The 15,710-nt window shown below is 34.3% G+C and overlaps 1 protein-coding gene across 1 annotated transcript in view; it reads left to right on the top strand.

Moving 5' to 3' along the window:
* The window catches only part of LOC121410405, a 43,064-nt gene extending 28,053 nt beyond the window's left edge, over positions 1-15,011 (top strand). The window contains exons 3-7 of the mRNA XM_041602475.1: positions 1,408-1,831; positions 4,377-4,446; positions 4,754-4,886; positions 5,284-5,443; positions 5,890-15,011. Of these exons, the coding sequence (XP_041458409.1) occupies positions 1,408-1,831; positions 4,377-4,446; positions 4,754-4,886; positions 5,284-5,443; positions 5,890-7,074 (1,972 nt within the window). The 3' untranslated portion in view covers positions 7,075-15,011. The remainder of the gene's footprint in view (positions 1-1,407; positions 1,832-4,376; positions 4,447-4,753; positions 4,887-5,283; positions 5,444-5,889) is intronic.
* Positions 15,012-15,710: the final 699 nt, after the last annotated feature.

The following is a 15,710-nucleotide window of genomic DNA, read 5'->3' as shown; positions in this document are numbered from 1 at the left end:
CAGAGAGCCAGGTAGAGAGAGGAAGAAAGCAAGATTTGGGAGCTTAACTATTGTTGATTCAACATCTGTGACTAACAGGAAAGGCAAACACTAAAAGGATCCCAGCCCAAGCTATTTCTGTCTCTAAATTCATAATTAATGAGTGAAAAAATGGAGAGTACATGCACTTCTAGTTGTCGGAGGGAGGGTTGTGACACATCATCAATACACATGCTTAGAATATTTTAGTAAGTATGACTAAAGAATGACACATGTATGTTCCAGAGGATACATCAAAATTAGCACAATGTGGAAGCAATATTTAAAGTCACGTGAAAACTATTACATTAATTTTGCAAAATCATTGGGAAAGGATTTTTTTATATTCTGAGAGGACTTTTTATAGATCAATTAAGTACATTTTCAATACATTTAGGTATTATATTTTTATCAAGTGGACACACATTTTAATCAAGTATCACAACTATACATGGGTTATATTGTAAAATATGTTATGAAATGCAATTGGATATTCATATGCATATATGCTGAATGTATCACCAACATATTTTGTCTTTTGTATTCTACCTGTATATCAAAACTGTAAAGTGACACATATGAACAGGAACTTAAATCTCTTCATGAGATAGTAGTTTGGTTTCAGTATATCCCGTACATGGAAATTAGGAAATACAACATATTCATTAGATTCATTTGTTCATTGGTTTCTCAGTTGAACATGAAATCTAATAATGAATTCATACTTTGTTTGAATGATTTATTTAAAAGCAAAAAAGAATGGTTTAGCATTATGACAATATCATACTTATATTGTATTATCAAATTCCATGTTTTCATCAAAATATTGCATTTCAAAGGCTATGCATTGCACTTTTTTCAATTATATTGGTGATACATGTATCACTTATTTTTCTTTCAAGGAAAATATCCTTAGGAAAATCCTTGTGTGATTTGAATGTATGAAGATTTGCATACAACTTACAAGCTTAGCAAGTTAGAATTTAATGAAGCTTGCTATTAACAAAGATGCGGGCCTGCAGATTCATGTGTATCAGATTGCAATCATTGCATTATTGATTACCATTGTAAATGCAAGAAGTCATTGATTCATTTTTCATCTCACACAGGCAAGTTTCAGGCACCTCAGGATTAGACTTGTTTTCCTGTCATATCTTGCATATTCTGGAGCTTATTTTTTTATTTTCCAAACAAGCCCCTTTTCATTCAAAGTGTGAATGATCCTATGTATTTGAAACAAGTTTTCAATAACAATATTTCTACATTAATTTGAAGTAAGTTGAATGCATTGAGATGAAATCCATGTATTTATTTGATGCTTATTAGAAGTTGTTACATGTTATCCTCTGTATATTTAACACACAATACATATTTTTTTCCCTGACATAGTGGTGGATTTGGGCACCCGATCATCAAATCTGAACCTCAGGATTATCCTGTGATTAAACCAGAGCCCCAACAGGCCTACCCAACCATCAAGGCTGAACCACAAGATACATACCATCAATACAACCATCCTCATCATCAACATCATCATCCTGGTGGTGGAGGGGGTGGTGGAGGAGGAGGAGGGGGAATACCACCGTACAATGGTGGTCATTACATCCCTCCTCCACCGGTCATCCAAACACCATCACCTGACCCACAGCAACAACAGAAACCAGGCAAGAAGGCCAAGCAGGAGAAGCTTACTGATAAGTTGAAGGAGAAGAAACCAAGAAGGAAAGTTGATCGTTTCAATGGGATGCCTGAGGAGGAGGTTGTGAAGAGGACATTACCAGACATATTGGTGCACAATCTCGACATTGTTATAGTGAGTGTATTTGTTTCTTTCTCTGATTATAGTTTTAATTATAGTATCGAGATTCTATTAGAACAACATCTCAAGCTTGTTGATGAGTTAACGCGGAAGATTCATTTCTTCCTGCAATAATGAATTTTGAATGATTAAAAAACATTTGTTGTTGTTGAATCCATTGAAACCCCATGGCCCATGGGGTTTCAATAAATACCCTAAGCAAGTATTTTCAATGACTTTGAAATGCACCCCAGGGATCTGCTCTCAGACCTGTTGTCCTGGCCATTTCACTTGCAAGGTGTATCGGGATACATCCTTTGTAGATCTGTTTGGGGGTAAATCAGACTCTAAACCCAAAATGTAAAAAATTATACCTTATTTATTATTATTAACCGTATCAGACATCTGAGCAGGGCAACTTTGAAACATTGTTGCCTGCTTAAGACTGGGATCAAATTGCCGGTCAATAAAATTCCAATTGTTTTCCACGGGCCCAATTTATTGCCCGCTCAGGAAAGTCAATTAGAAAATGCGTGGAAATGTAGCGGGCAATAAAAAGCAGCGCTAATATCCGGGTATTCTACGCGTTTTTGCACGCGTCTTTGAACCGCGCAGTGCTATACGTCATAATGGTAATCAAGTTAAGACAACGCTGGATACTGCGTCCCCAGGCCAGGGACGCGTCATTTCAATTACGTCACAATGGTAAAGTTCAGAGGCCCAGTCTGCTCAACATGATAAACTAGATTCTCATTCTAAAAATTTAAAATATCTAGATTTTAACGATTTTTGCTCTAGATGCCTGATTTGGTTAATAATAGCAATATTGACTGGCCTGGGGGCGAAAGGACATATATCGCCCTCACTAAATTGATATCACCCTCGTCTGCGACTCGGGCGATATAAATCTAGTTTGGGCGATATATGTCGTATCGCCCCGAGGCCAGTCAATATTGCTTTAATATCTTATCTTCTTTTCCCCTCGCAAATCAGAGCCTAAACACTTATGTTACTGTGTGAAAAATACAGGGTGTAAACCCTTTTTTCAGCATTTTAGTGTGATTTACACCCTTGCGTAAAATGTGCCATATCTAGAAATAGCCATTTTACAATTTTTTTACACGCATGATATGCACTTGTCAGTGAAAGTGCCCCCCCCCTCGCAGAGTTCAATAATTATGTGAATTATAATTGAGTATCTTCTTACATGCCAACTTTTAGTAGCCAGTATAATTGTCAACCGCTGGAATCAAATTTGGCGTAGATTGCAATCTAGTACCATCTCTCTGCAATGTTTTATTTTTCTTTAAAAGAGGCATTAAACTTAAAAATCAGTAGAGGAAAGTGGGCATATTTGTTTGATACAAGAATAATCTACCCCAATGAATATGGAAGTGACAATAAACTGATTGGATTGAGGGGTCATGGGTCATAAATGAAGATCTGTTTTAGGGATCAATTTCAAACCCGGGGGGGGGGGTGCACTTACATTGATGAGTGGATACCATGCGCGACCAAAAAACTCGTAAAAAGAAAGTCGTTTTCAAGATTGGGCACGTTACTTACATAACGTAATAAGGGTGTCAAAAACACTGAAATAATGAAAAAAGGGTATCTATTTCATTTGGAAAGCTAACGTGTTTAGGGTCGAATTTGCGAGGGTATAAAAAATTAAGTCTAAAGTGTTTAATAAAGGGTGTTCTTTTTGCCCAACAGTCAACACTACGTGTTTAGAGTAAGCGGTGTGGGAGGTGGGGCCGTGCTAAACCCAATGGTATAGGCAGAGATGCCAAGTTCAAAGACCAGCTATGCGTGAGATTTTCTGTGAATCTGAGTGAGATCACAGACATTGTGTACAAAGTATATGGGGATAGGCTGTGATAGTTGCGTGAGACAGAGATTTGAGGGGATGAACAAGAGTCCAAAATGCTTGAGTCTCGCACATAATGCGTGAGACTTGGTAGCTCTGTATAGGTAAAGGTAATACGGATGACCTACGTCCGTGACATAACAATACAAATATCGCTGTACTTGTTTAGGGGTTCAATTCAGGGAATACTTGCCAAGAGTATTGTTTTGTTTCCATTGTATTGTATGGTTTCACACGGCAATACTTGTTAAGGGATGCATTTTCAGATTATGGAAAATGCTTGTTTAGGGTGCTTTTCGAGACCCCATTGTCGTGTATGGTATCCACTTGGCAATGAAAGTGCTCTTGTATACATTTGTGAATTAAGATCATCTGATAAGATTTTGGGGTCACAAGGTCAAAGATCACATAGGTTATTATTTGAAAATTTAGAAGTTGGATGTGTAATATACATGTATTCTTGGTTTGTCCATGGCGGAGGCTTATAAGTGCAGTCAAGAATCCATCTTGTTTTACTTTGATGATGCCTGCAGCTGCTGGTTTGTTTTATTCTAGTGAATCTGTTCTTGATTATTTGCATTGGAAGATATAAGCTAATACAATTTCCTCCATTCATTTAATCCTTCCTTTACTCTTTATTACTGTTCAGTCACAAGTGTGTCATGACCTATTTCTTCCTCTCTCTTTTAGATTGGCATCAACCCAGGTTTAATGGCTGCATACAAAGGTCACCATTATGCTGGACCAGGAAATCATTTTTGTAAGTTTAATTTACAAATTCATTTTTGCTTTTAGATTACTCATTGAATTACAATTTTCAAAATTCACAAAGACTGGTTTGAGTGGTTTATTGTTGGAAACAAAAGTGTATTTCATGTTTTTCTGTAAATTGCTTTATTTTTAATAGTTTAGAGAAAAGAGAGATATCAAGATACAAATATAAACAAAGAAAGAGAGGGGGGTGGAGATATCGGTTTGTGGATGTTGTTTTATCTGTTCCTACATGTATGATGCATGTTATTTGGAGAAAACTTCTCTGATTATTATTCCCATGATTATCTGAACAGGGAAGTGCCTGTATCTTTCTGGTCTTGTACCTGAACCAATGACCTGTATGGATGATGTCAAGTTACCTGACTTTGGAGTAGGTTTCACAAATATAGTCGGCAGGACGACGAGAGGAAGTGCAGATCTTAAGAGGTAGGTCAAGTTGATTGCTTTTGTCATCTCATTGCATAGCCTGTATAATCATATATATATTGATGCTCTCTGAAAGTTACATAATTCTTCATTCTTAGGGGCATAATTTCTGTGTCGATGGCATAATTTTGTTTGCCAGAGATTTTTTTACATACGGCAGAAGTTTCATGCAATGGGCCCCTAGTAGTCATATTTTTGACTGATAGAATTCTTGAACCCTTCACCAAACTGTTTATATGTTGTCTGATGTATTTGCTCCATTGTGATTGAAGCATATACATGTACACACACTTTGATGAAATAATTGTTAGAGCAACTGTCTTTACAATATTAACCATGTTAAAGCTTCCCCTGTATAATTGAGTTTATGTATGTGTCTATATTAATATATTATCAGGAAAGAAATTAAAGATGGAGCAAAGATAGTGGTTGAAAAGATTCAGAAGTATCGTCCATTAATAGCCTGCTTTAATGGCAAGGGAATATATGAGATCTACAGTGGAAAGAAAGACTTTGAGGTTGGCAGACAGCCTGAAACCATTCCAGGAACTGAAACAGTAAGTCAAATAAATCTTAATTCATTCAATACAGCAATGTAAAGACAGTAGAATTTCTGTATGAAAAGCTTTCTTTATAAAAGTCCCCATTCCATTTTTATTGACAGAGTGACATTATTAGTTGGAAATGGAGCAATATATATGAACAAGTGCATTTCCAAAAATATATTTCATCGTTCTTATATATTCATAAATATAATTCTTGGCTAGGCTAATTTACAAAGCTGGATCAAAATACTACTTCATGTCAAAAGTATTTCATTTTGAAAATTACACACAAATGCACTAACAGCTGAACATTCAGTAAATGAACCACCACAATGAACCCTTATGTATTTATTTGAGAAATAATGATGAGTAATGCACAATGATATTATAAGTAAATTTTGTCTTTGAAAAGAATGTGGTAAGTTTCTGTTCTCTATTATCCGTTGCTCATTTTTCAGGTTATATATGTTATGCCTTCTTCGAGTGCGAGGTGCTCACAGTTTCCGAGAGCACAGGACAAAGTTCCGTTCTACATAACACTCAAAGAGCTGAGAGATAAAATGAAAGGAACTCCTCTGTCAGAGATAAGAAGACCACCAATAGAGACCATGCCACCAACCCCTGTCAAAACAAAAAGCAAGAAGAAACAACAACAGCAGCAGCAACAGCAACAACAGATTCAACAACAACAACAGATGCAGCAGCAGCAGCCACCTCCACATCCGGCATTACCACCACCACCGCCACAGGTATCACATCATCCTGGCGTGAAATCAGAGCCAGTTGATGGGTCATATCATGGAGGAATGGGGGGCTGTGGGTTCCCTGGTCAACCACCTGTTCATGGTGGAGTGGAGATTAAGAGAGAGCCTGGCCTTGATGGGCCTTGTATGCCATCAAATCCACCGCCTTACTATCATCATGTATCCCAGCCTCAACCACAACTTCTGCCCCCACCACCTCCCCAACAAATGAGTGGAAGTGGTGGTACAGGGTTTACCCCTTTGCAGAGGTCTGAGAACTCCTTTGGTGTGAAGCAAGAGGCTGGAGATTACACGTTATGTTCGTCTGGTTGGAATTCAGGCCAAAGTATGTCTGTCATCAAGCAAGAGCCCATGTCACATAACTATGGACAATATGATGTTCAGCATGTACACAATCCAAGCATGCTGGATCTAATGGACGATTTCTTGGATCAAATACCTTGCATCAATAACCAGGGAATACCAATAGGTCATCGGCAATTAATAGGTCAGGGACCTGCTGGACCTAGAGGGGCAACTCCCCAACAAAACCAGCCATACAGCAACAACATGTGCCGTCCACCTGCACCTCAGCAGCAGCAGCAGCAACGCCAGCCACAGCAGTCACCTCCCATTCCACCATCACAGCCTCCACAACCACCAGCATCAACAGCATCCCGGTCACCACAACAGAAACAACAATCTCAACAACCATCAATACCACAACCTGCACAACATGCCAACATCCAACTGAGCTCTATGCAGGAGAGATCAAGTCCCAGTAACCCTATGATGCCAGGGTATAATCAGTCATCATACCAGAATATGCCTGCTGCTGGCCATCAAGGCTATCTTCAACAGGAACCTAACCCTGGTGGTGGAGGTACAAGTAATGTCTAAAAATTCATCATCTCTCCATCCAGTATGATCACCATCAGGTGAGATTGTTTTTTATGTCAAATCATGTCATAACCTAAAACAGTTGGTACTTAAAATGGTCTGTATCCCATTAGATGAAATTGGTCACCTTGCATTCTGATTTTCTTCTGCCAATTCTAATTGTGTCGTTATTGTCATGCCTTTATTTTTTTCTTTAAAACGATCCAAGTTATGAGACCTAAGGAATTAGTTGAGAACATTTTGATAAACATATGTTGCTCAGTATGTTGAGAGTCGTATATGCGTATTATATGTACTAATTTGCAGCTTCACTATTTTGATTTGATGTTAATGTTAAATTGCAGAAATAGGATGTATAGTTTGTATATTTGTTGTTTGCTGCTTATTTGTGTCATTTACATGTTATATGCAAAGCAGTATCATAATCATGCTTTCAAATACGCATTGCTAAATTGAAGAAAAACAATCTTGAGGATGATATTTTGAGCATTCCTCATACAAAATCTTTGCTATACCAAATCATTTAAAGAAAACGATGTATCTTTATTATTTCTTTTTCATTTATTAATTTTAAAGTCCAAATCAAGATTGTTTTTTTTTTAGAGGATAAAGATACTATGCAAAGAAGAAAAGACTTTTTTTATAGAGTGGGGGAATGAATTAGCTTGCTTTTGTTTTGATCAGATTTTGGCCCATTTAGAGGTTTACATGCCCTTATGAAATACTTGCCCTGTAATGATTTCACCTCCATGAGTCAATGCAAGTAGTATGATGAAATATAAGACTGAAAAATCTATGAGTAACACTTAGCACTTTGTGCTGGGATGGAAAAATGACTCCGTACTAGTGGATGATGGAGTGAATAAAGATTGACTTGGGTCGATTTTTATTGACAAAGTAACAACCATAGCTCTTAAATGGGGCCTGATGCTTAGAATTTGAAAGGAAAAGAAAAGACTTTGAATTCCATATAGATACTTGGCAGAGTGACAAGACATATTTGAATTTTGTGCTATAGAATTTCCACGAAATGTTTGAAGTTGAATGTTGCCTATAGATTGGACCAATTTGCTACATCATGTTGCTTGTTACATTCAACATTAATTAGTCTGATTTATGCAAGGGCATAATTGTCTGTTTTGTGCTATTTTGTTAAGTGATATTAACTGTTAAATGTTAATGACAACATGGAATATTTTTACTCTTCATTCACTTTGGATTAGCAGTTTTTTTTGTGAGAAATACTTATAACAAAGCTCTGTGTAAAATCACATTATCAAAAGAAAGTGTATAGTAATTACATTACAGTCCAACATCACAAAAAAGGAAAAATTACTTTGAGTAAACATATTGACTTGTTGACATGTAGATTTGAAGATAAAGAGGTTTTCATTTAGTCTATATTATTTTAGAGTTCATTTACACTTGTACATGTAAATATTGACATGCTGTCATTCAATAAGGCTTGATTTAGTCATACAAGGATGAATTCATTAATTGCATAATATAATCATGTTTAAATGTACATTTTAACTGCTCAATACATGTAGCCCCATTGTACATGTTTATTTCAATGGGAAGATGAAATTCTATATGCTGCTATAATTAGACTGCTGTAATAAGCTACCTCATTAAATTTTTGAATGGGTAATGTATTTTAACAATGGGATGACATCCTTAACTTAAGGGAAGAGGGAAACTCATTGTAGAAATGCAATGAGACATCTAGCCCTGATATGTTTTATTATTCATTCTTTTCCCTTTCCCTCTTATATTATTTTCATGCCGTCTTGCTATGCTGAGGGCATCTATTCATTTCTCCAGTTACCTCAAATGTCAGAGATATGTATGTTTTCAGAGTTCCTTTTTAAACAAGTATTTATTTAGCATCAGATGTTCTCTGCCAGTTTTTAATTGTGTTTGCATTTTCCTTCATGCAATGAGAGTGCAATGTATGCATAGTACAGGGTAACAAATGTGAGAGTTCAAGGGGAGATGTATTGCTCAAAGAAACAAATGAAGATGATAGTGAATGCAATCTCAAGAAAGAAATGATAAGAGCCAAACATGAATACTTAAAACACTTTTACCAGGGCATTGCACACAATGTGGTTCTCCACTGTGAAGTAGGAGAATGTATGGATTTCAGACAAAGTGAGATAAGATAAGGATATATCTTCATGAATGTATTGTGATGTACCAAATACATGTAGTTCCAAGGAAACAAACTCTGAATTCCAAGAATGATCTGCAATAGAAGATACTTTATACTTCTTTTTTTTCCTGGAAGTTCATTCTTATTGAAATGATTTCATGATATGTTTTGAGGCATGTAGTATAAAGTTTAGGAATAATTTTTTTTTTCAAATTTCATTCACCCTCTTTTAAAGTCGGAAGAGTGGACTCCTTTTATTTTCACCCCCCCCCAAAATGCTCATTAAATTTTGTTTTATAAGTGTTATTAAATGTTTATAATTAAAATAATTATACCTGGAATTATGTCTTTTGAAGAATTCAAGAATTATGAACCCTTGGAAAAAATTCAAGACTTTTAACCAAGTATTCTGTTATGTTTATTCAGAAAAGGAAGACACCTCCTCCCCCTTCCATTTCATTGTACTCAGATAGGTTAAGTTTTGCCATATAATGATGAAAGATAGTTTCAAACTTTTATATGAAGTAAGGTTTGTTAATATGAGAAATATGTTGGTATAGAAGCGAGACATTTGCACCATTTTTGCATAACATAACCTATTTTGGACTTAATATAATCTTATATTTTACTTTGTATGTAAAATTTAGATTGCATAATTGTTTTTAATACCACATTTGTATCTGTATGAAATGAGTCAGGACCCTTCTGAATATGTGTAAGATGAATTGTGATGCAACTAGAAATTAGTGAACAGGAGTCGTTAGTCTTGAGGCCATTTTGAATGGGCAATTGTTTAATTCCTTGATTTTCAAGAATAGTAATGATTTGTTTTTTTATTTTCATTTTGTCCAAATATCATGGCCATCCTATGAATATTTGAAAGGGAAATTATTTTTTTTTGTCAGCATTCCTTGGTAGGACTACCCATTAAATATGTGAAATGGGACAATGGATCTTCCTCAATATATGAAATTATAATTCATGAAATTTGAAACATCTCAAAGCTCTGTAATTGTAAAGAATGCAAAGAATTAACAACCAAGAACCATGCAAGACATACTTTAGTTTTTGCTTACTTTCTTATATATCAGGTTGAGTGGAAAATGAAAATGAAGTGCCATATTGATCTAAGTTAGCTGCAGGTGAATGATAGGGTGCTAGTATTTAGAAAAAAAAATACAAGTAAATTAGCCATATACTTATTGCTATTACCATGATAGAAAGTTGCAAACATCCAAATGACCCATTGAGAATTACACAAGACTAATATGAACTACTCTTGTGTACCCTTTGTGATTGCACTTTCCATTTCACTCATTGTTTTTAAAAATACACAACAATGTTGTATATGTTATTATCATTATATTTCAGTATATTTTGAAGCATGAAAGAATATTCTGTCCATACAAAAAAGCTTAAATTTGATTTAATATTGTTGTATTTTGAAAAGGTTAGAGAGTGGAAGCAAATTTTGATATGATTCATCAATGAAAGATTATGTCATGCTCAAATCTGTGTGGGGAGCATATTAACTGCTCAAATGCACTCTACCAATAAATATAACCATGACAGTGATACAGAGAAAGCAAAGCAGTGGAGAGAGAGAGAAAAAAAAGAGCTAACCCCGTGCTCAGAACATTAAATGCTTGTACGTGCCAATGGATTTGCACAATTATGATTTCAATTTAGCCAACCAAACATTCATGGATGTTGTCATTGAATTGGCATAATAGGCTCTATGTATGTGGATGAAGTGAGTGAGCCCTTGTATGAATACATATCATGAGAATAACTACACGTTCACTGCCAGCCGCATATATTCTCCAACGTGTAGGAACTGCCTGTGTATGTTTGTGTGTGTCGCCCCTGGTATTAAGCACTAGGTTATTGCATTTAGTCTTTGACTCAATCTGGTCTTTTGTTCACCCATAGGTTTGTATGATACATTTAAGGGGTCATTTAGATGCCAGAGAAAAATTTATCTTTGCAATTGGAATTGTCATTATGGTATAAAAGTACATGTAACAGTGTCAAATAGCTTGAATGTAGGTTGCTATAGAGGTGATGTTAAGTATCATATTTCCCTTTGGCTAGATGTGAATAATTTAGGAATAATGTGTATTCGATCAAATCTGTTTCAGTAATTCTCATATGTAACATGTTTTTTATTAGTTCAAAGATATACATTGTATTTGTTCATTCGGTGATTTCATGCTATATTCATAATAAAAATATATTTAAATTCATGTAGGAGATGACCAAATGAAGTAATTAAAAAACTGTGATTATAACTGATAAGGATCCCAAACTAATCACTGTAATTCCTGCCTTTTCCCATATGTATGGATAGATAGCTAGAGATTTAGACTAAGTTCACTTGAACCCAGTCATTTCCATGTTCATGTATTCATTTATAATAGATGAGGAACCAATACATACAGTGTGGGAAATAATGAGATTCACATTTCATTTTTTCATCGACTTTCCCTCGTTAATTTGAAAAATTGCTCTTTAATATTTCAGCAAGCCAGCTCTTTTAATTGTTAATGTCAACCTGTAGAAGCAAATAGAATCACACATACTAAGTGGGTAGTGTTCATGATTTCAGTAGGTTTCTTTATCTTCTTTTTTGGTTGTTGTTGCAATGTATGTATGCAGTTCATGCTGGAGCCCTAAAAGTAGGGTATTTGCATACGTCTGATAGCAAATACCGTAAGGTTGTGGTACAGAAATAAGGAGAAATGAGAAAAGAAAAAAAAGAGAGAAAAAGTCTAGGAATTGGGGGTAGCAAATACAGGTTTGAATGTACAGCCAGAAGAAGTCTTTGTGCGGTTTGATTGGGTTATTGTACAAATATGCTTCATGCAAGTTTATTGCATGATTTCTATTCTCCAGGGAAAAATAGAGAAAGGTGACTTTATATAAAGAGCTTGTTGATCAATTTATTGAATATCTTATATTTTTCACTAAACACAACAATGAGAAATGTGATTGCAGTTGTGTTTGGGAGATATTTGCTGAAGAATTTGATAAATTTGAAATTATTGGACATTTTTAAAGATAAATTCATGATGTAATACATCATGTCGGGCAAGTAAAAGAGATTTCATGTTATGTATTGAAAGCCATAAAGAAATTGCACTTACAGAGTATATCATTATGTATTCTCCTAAAAATTGTTTAGGTACCTTTTTATCAAATTCATATTATAAAAGTGCATGTATTGCTATTCCGGTCATACTTTGATGTATAACTCATTTAGCTTTCTGTCAATTTTCTAATTATGCCACGTGAACGCACAAATTTTCAATCCAAATATGGAAGCAAGAGAGAGAGAGAAAGGGCATAGAGACAGAAGTAGAAATCGTCAATACAGAATTTGTCTTTTGTTAGTGAATAAATTATACGGGGTAATTACTGCTCAAGGTCTAGTATTGTAGCTTGAAGTGTTTCTATAGCAAGAGGTCAGATAGAATTCTACAGCTTGACCCGAGGTCGGTCTCTATTCTTTTTCCTAAGCCCCCTTTCTTTTCTTCTCCCCATAGACTTGTGAGTGGTAGAAAAGCTGCCTTTTGTGCTAGCTGCCATCTTAATAGCGGCTCTGGAGTGTAAGTAACACTGGGCAGGATTGCACTATTATGCTACTTCATATTTCAATGTATTATCATATTATGCTCAACCTTCTTTGTTGTACAGAGGAGCATAGCCAGTGGTAGTGGGGCAAGCCTGTAGAGTCTCCCATCAAATTGATAACCAGAAACTTTAAAAAAGGGTGTGAACAGAATATCCATATCAAGTGCAATAAAACCAAGTCTCATTATAATACAATTTGGGTTTTATTTAATGAAAATTTAGACAAATCTAAGTGAAAATTATTTTTTTTGATATTTTTTTTCCAGTATTGGATACCAGTGTATAATTCTGTCATACACACTTATACAGCTCTCCATTCTACATGAATTTTTTATGATGTAGACTTAATTCATCTATTTTTTCAGGTAAATTTGAAGAAAAATTCTATAAATTGTTTAGCAAGAAGCACTTACAGTATGAATTGATTACTGTTAATTTTGATGTTCAATTTTCATTATTTGAAATTGTACCATTTTAAGTACATGTAGGTTAGTGGCTAAGAGTTTTATGATATGCACAACTGAAAACTGATTTTTTTTTCAAACATTTTAACCTTGAAATGGTCCTAAAAGAAAGCTTTTACCCTGTATGTTTGTCAGCATAAAGATATTTGTGCATAGATGAATTTCAATTATTGTGCAATACTGCCTTTTTTGTACATTACTCTCCTAAGTTTTAGTTAATTGAATTTACTGTAAAAAGTATGTCATTTTGCCAGTAGATATGCACTTTTATTTTTTAAAGGTATCTGTAAAACTACATCTCCATTTCATATTCTGCCAAAATTGCAATTGTGCTCATTTGTGAAAAATGTAAATACTGCAGAACATACATTTCAATTAACTTTAGATGCGCACATAAAACTGATGGTTTTTTCCATCAATATTTTAGAATTCTTTTTAATCTTGTTTATTATTCATATATATTGGTGTTTTGAATGTCTTCAATATATATGATTTAAGTGTCTTATACTAGATTTCTCCCTATTTTTGATTATCAAATTGAGAGCAATACATTGTAGTAATACAAGGGGCCAAACTGTGTGTTGCAGCTTGATTCTCATTTTTTAGAAAATCGTTGGAAATTAATATATAAGTGTTAATAAAGCCTGATTATTGGATGTCTGTAATCCTATTGACTATACACCCCAAAGAGGGTGTATTGATTAAGTGTGATAATAAAGAATAACTCCATTTTGGGGTATGTTAACATTATTAGCCAAATATTTGTCTACTAATTGAACCTGATCTGAACCCATTTTCAAAGGTATTTATGCATTTGTCATGGTATTACATTTCTCATCTAATTTATTAACTTGTATATTTGTTTTGTCATTGTACAAATGAATTGTTAAGTTTATTACTTTGGCTGTTTTGCAAGGTACCTTTTTATTTTTGTATCACATGACATGTGTTTCTAGTGCTTATTGGACCATTGATTGATCTCTTGTATATGATTTCAGAGCTCAACTATTATGTTTAAAAATCATGAACAAATAATTCAGAGATGTATCGAAATACATTTTGGTTTTAGTACATGTATATTGATGGTGAAATCTGTCTCAAATAGTAGCTAAATAGTGCTCAGTCATTTGAGAACACCATTGCCAATTATTGAGATGGAGTACTGTTCACAAATTATTATTTTTTGACTGTACAGTTTCATATGATTGAAATTAGAAAAAAAAGACCAAACATGTACTGTATTTATTAGTATTGTTACATCAAATGGACATTTGGTACTTCTTTGTGTCACAATGTTCAAAATGTATGTTTGTATAAAATCATGGAAAATCAGATGAAAACATTTTGAAAGAAATTGTATGTGGACATAAAGAATGATTTTTGTACAATTTTAAGTGTAGATTCTAGTGAAATGTATTAGCAGATGTCATGTAGTGACAGTGGATTTTCATGTTTCAGTCACTAAAATGATTATTGCATTGTGACATCTACATTGCAACCTTAATGAATGGATATGTGTAAGATTTTTGAAGAAAAAAAAATGTTATAAAATGGTAGTGTTTTGGGTAGATGAATATGACATGTGAGTAGGAGTAGATAGAAACATGAACTGGTGTCATTTGTTGAACAGTGATGTGAATATGTGTCAGTTTTGAGCAATATGACAATAAAGAAAAAAAAATGTATAGGTCTTTGTCTGGATTGATTTGTGTATAAATTATGTAGGTTTTGTGTGATGGAAGGAGTGAATGCAATTGTGAATGTAAATTTTTTGTACAGTGTAACACTTTCTGATAGGGTATAAAGTGATAAAATGAACCACCTCCCGTTTGTTTATTTGTCGTTGTGTGCTGTAATTATAACTGTTTAATTAATTAATTCATTCAATTCATCCACAAAGGAGAAGAAAAAAAAAGGTAGATGTTGGCTCTAAGTTAAGAAAGAAAGACACCATGCGACAGACACATCTTGAAACTCATCTCATTCAATCCCAATCTACATGTAGGATCATACAATAAAGATAAGTGTGAGCATGAAGCTGGATTACTGAGGATTCTTTCCCAGGTTCCTTGTGGAAAATTATTTTGATGAATGATCAACATTTTTTAATCCAGTTTGCATATCCATTTTTTTTCTAGTTGCCAGGGTAACCTTAAAAGGTTCTCCAGTCTTAAAATAATAATTGAAAAAAAAAAGTATATGAACAGACTCTTAAATATTTAATCAAAATATCAATTGTTTACTTTTTCAGTGTTCCTTTGTCATGAACAAGGTGTAAAATGATTTCACTTTCTCAAAAAAAGTTATATGATTTCAATAATTTCAGCTTTTTCACACATTATTGAATCATCAATCCTATTTCCACATTATTTGAGCAAAAAGTG

Source organism: Lytechinus variegatus, chromosome 3 (genome assembly GCF_018143015.1).
Source record: "Lytechinus variegatus isolate NC3 chromosome 3, Lvar_3.0, whole genome shotgun sequence".
Taxonomy (NCBI): domain Eukaryota; kingdom Metazoa; phylum Echinodermata; class Echinoidea; order Temnopleuroida; family Toxopneustidae; genus Lytechinus; species Lytechinus variegatus.
Note: the sequence above shows the minus strand (reverse complement) of the source record. Positions and strands in the feature narration are given on the sequence as shown.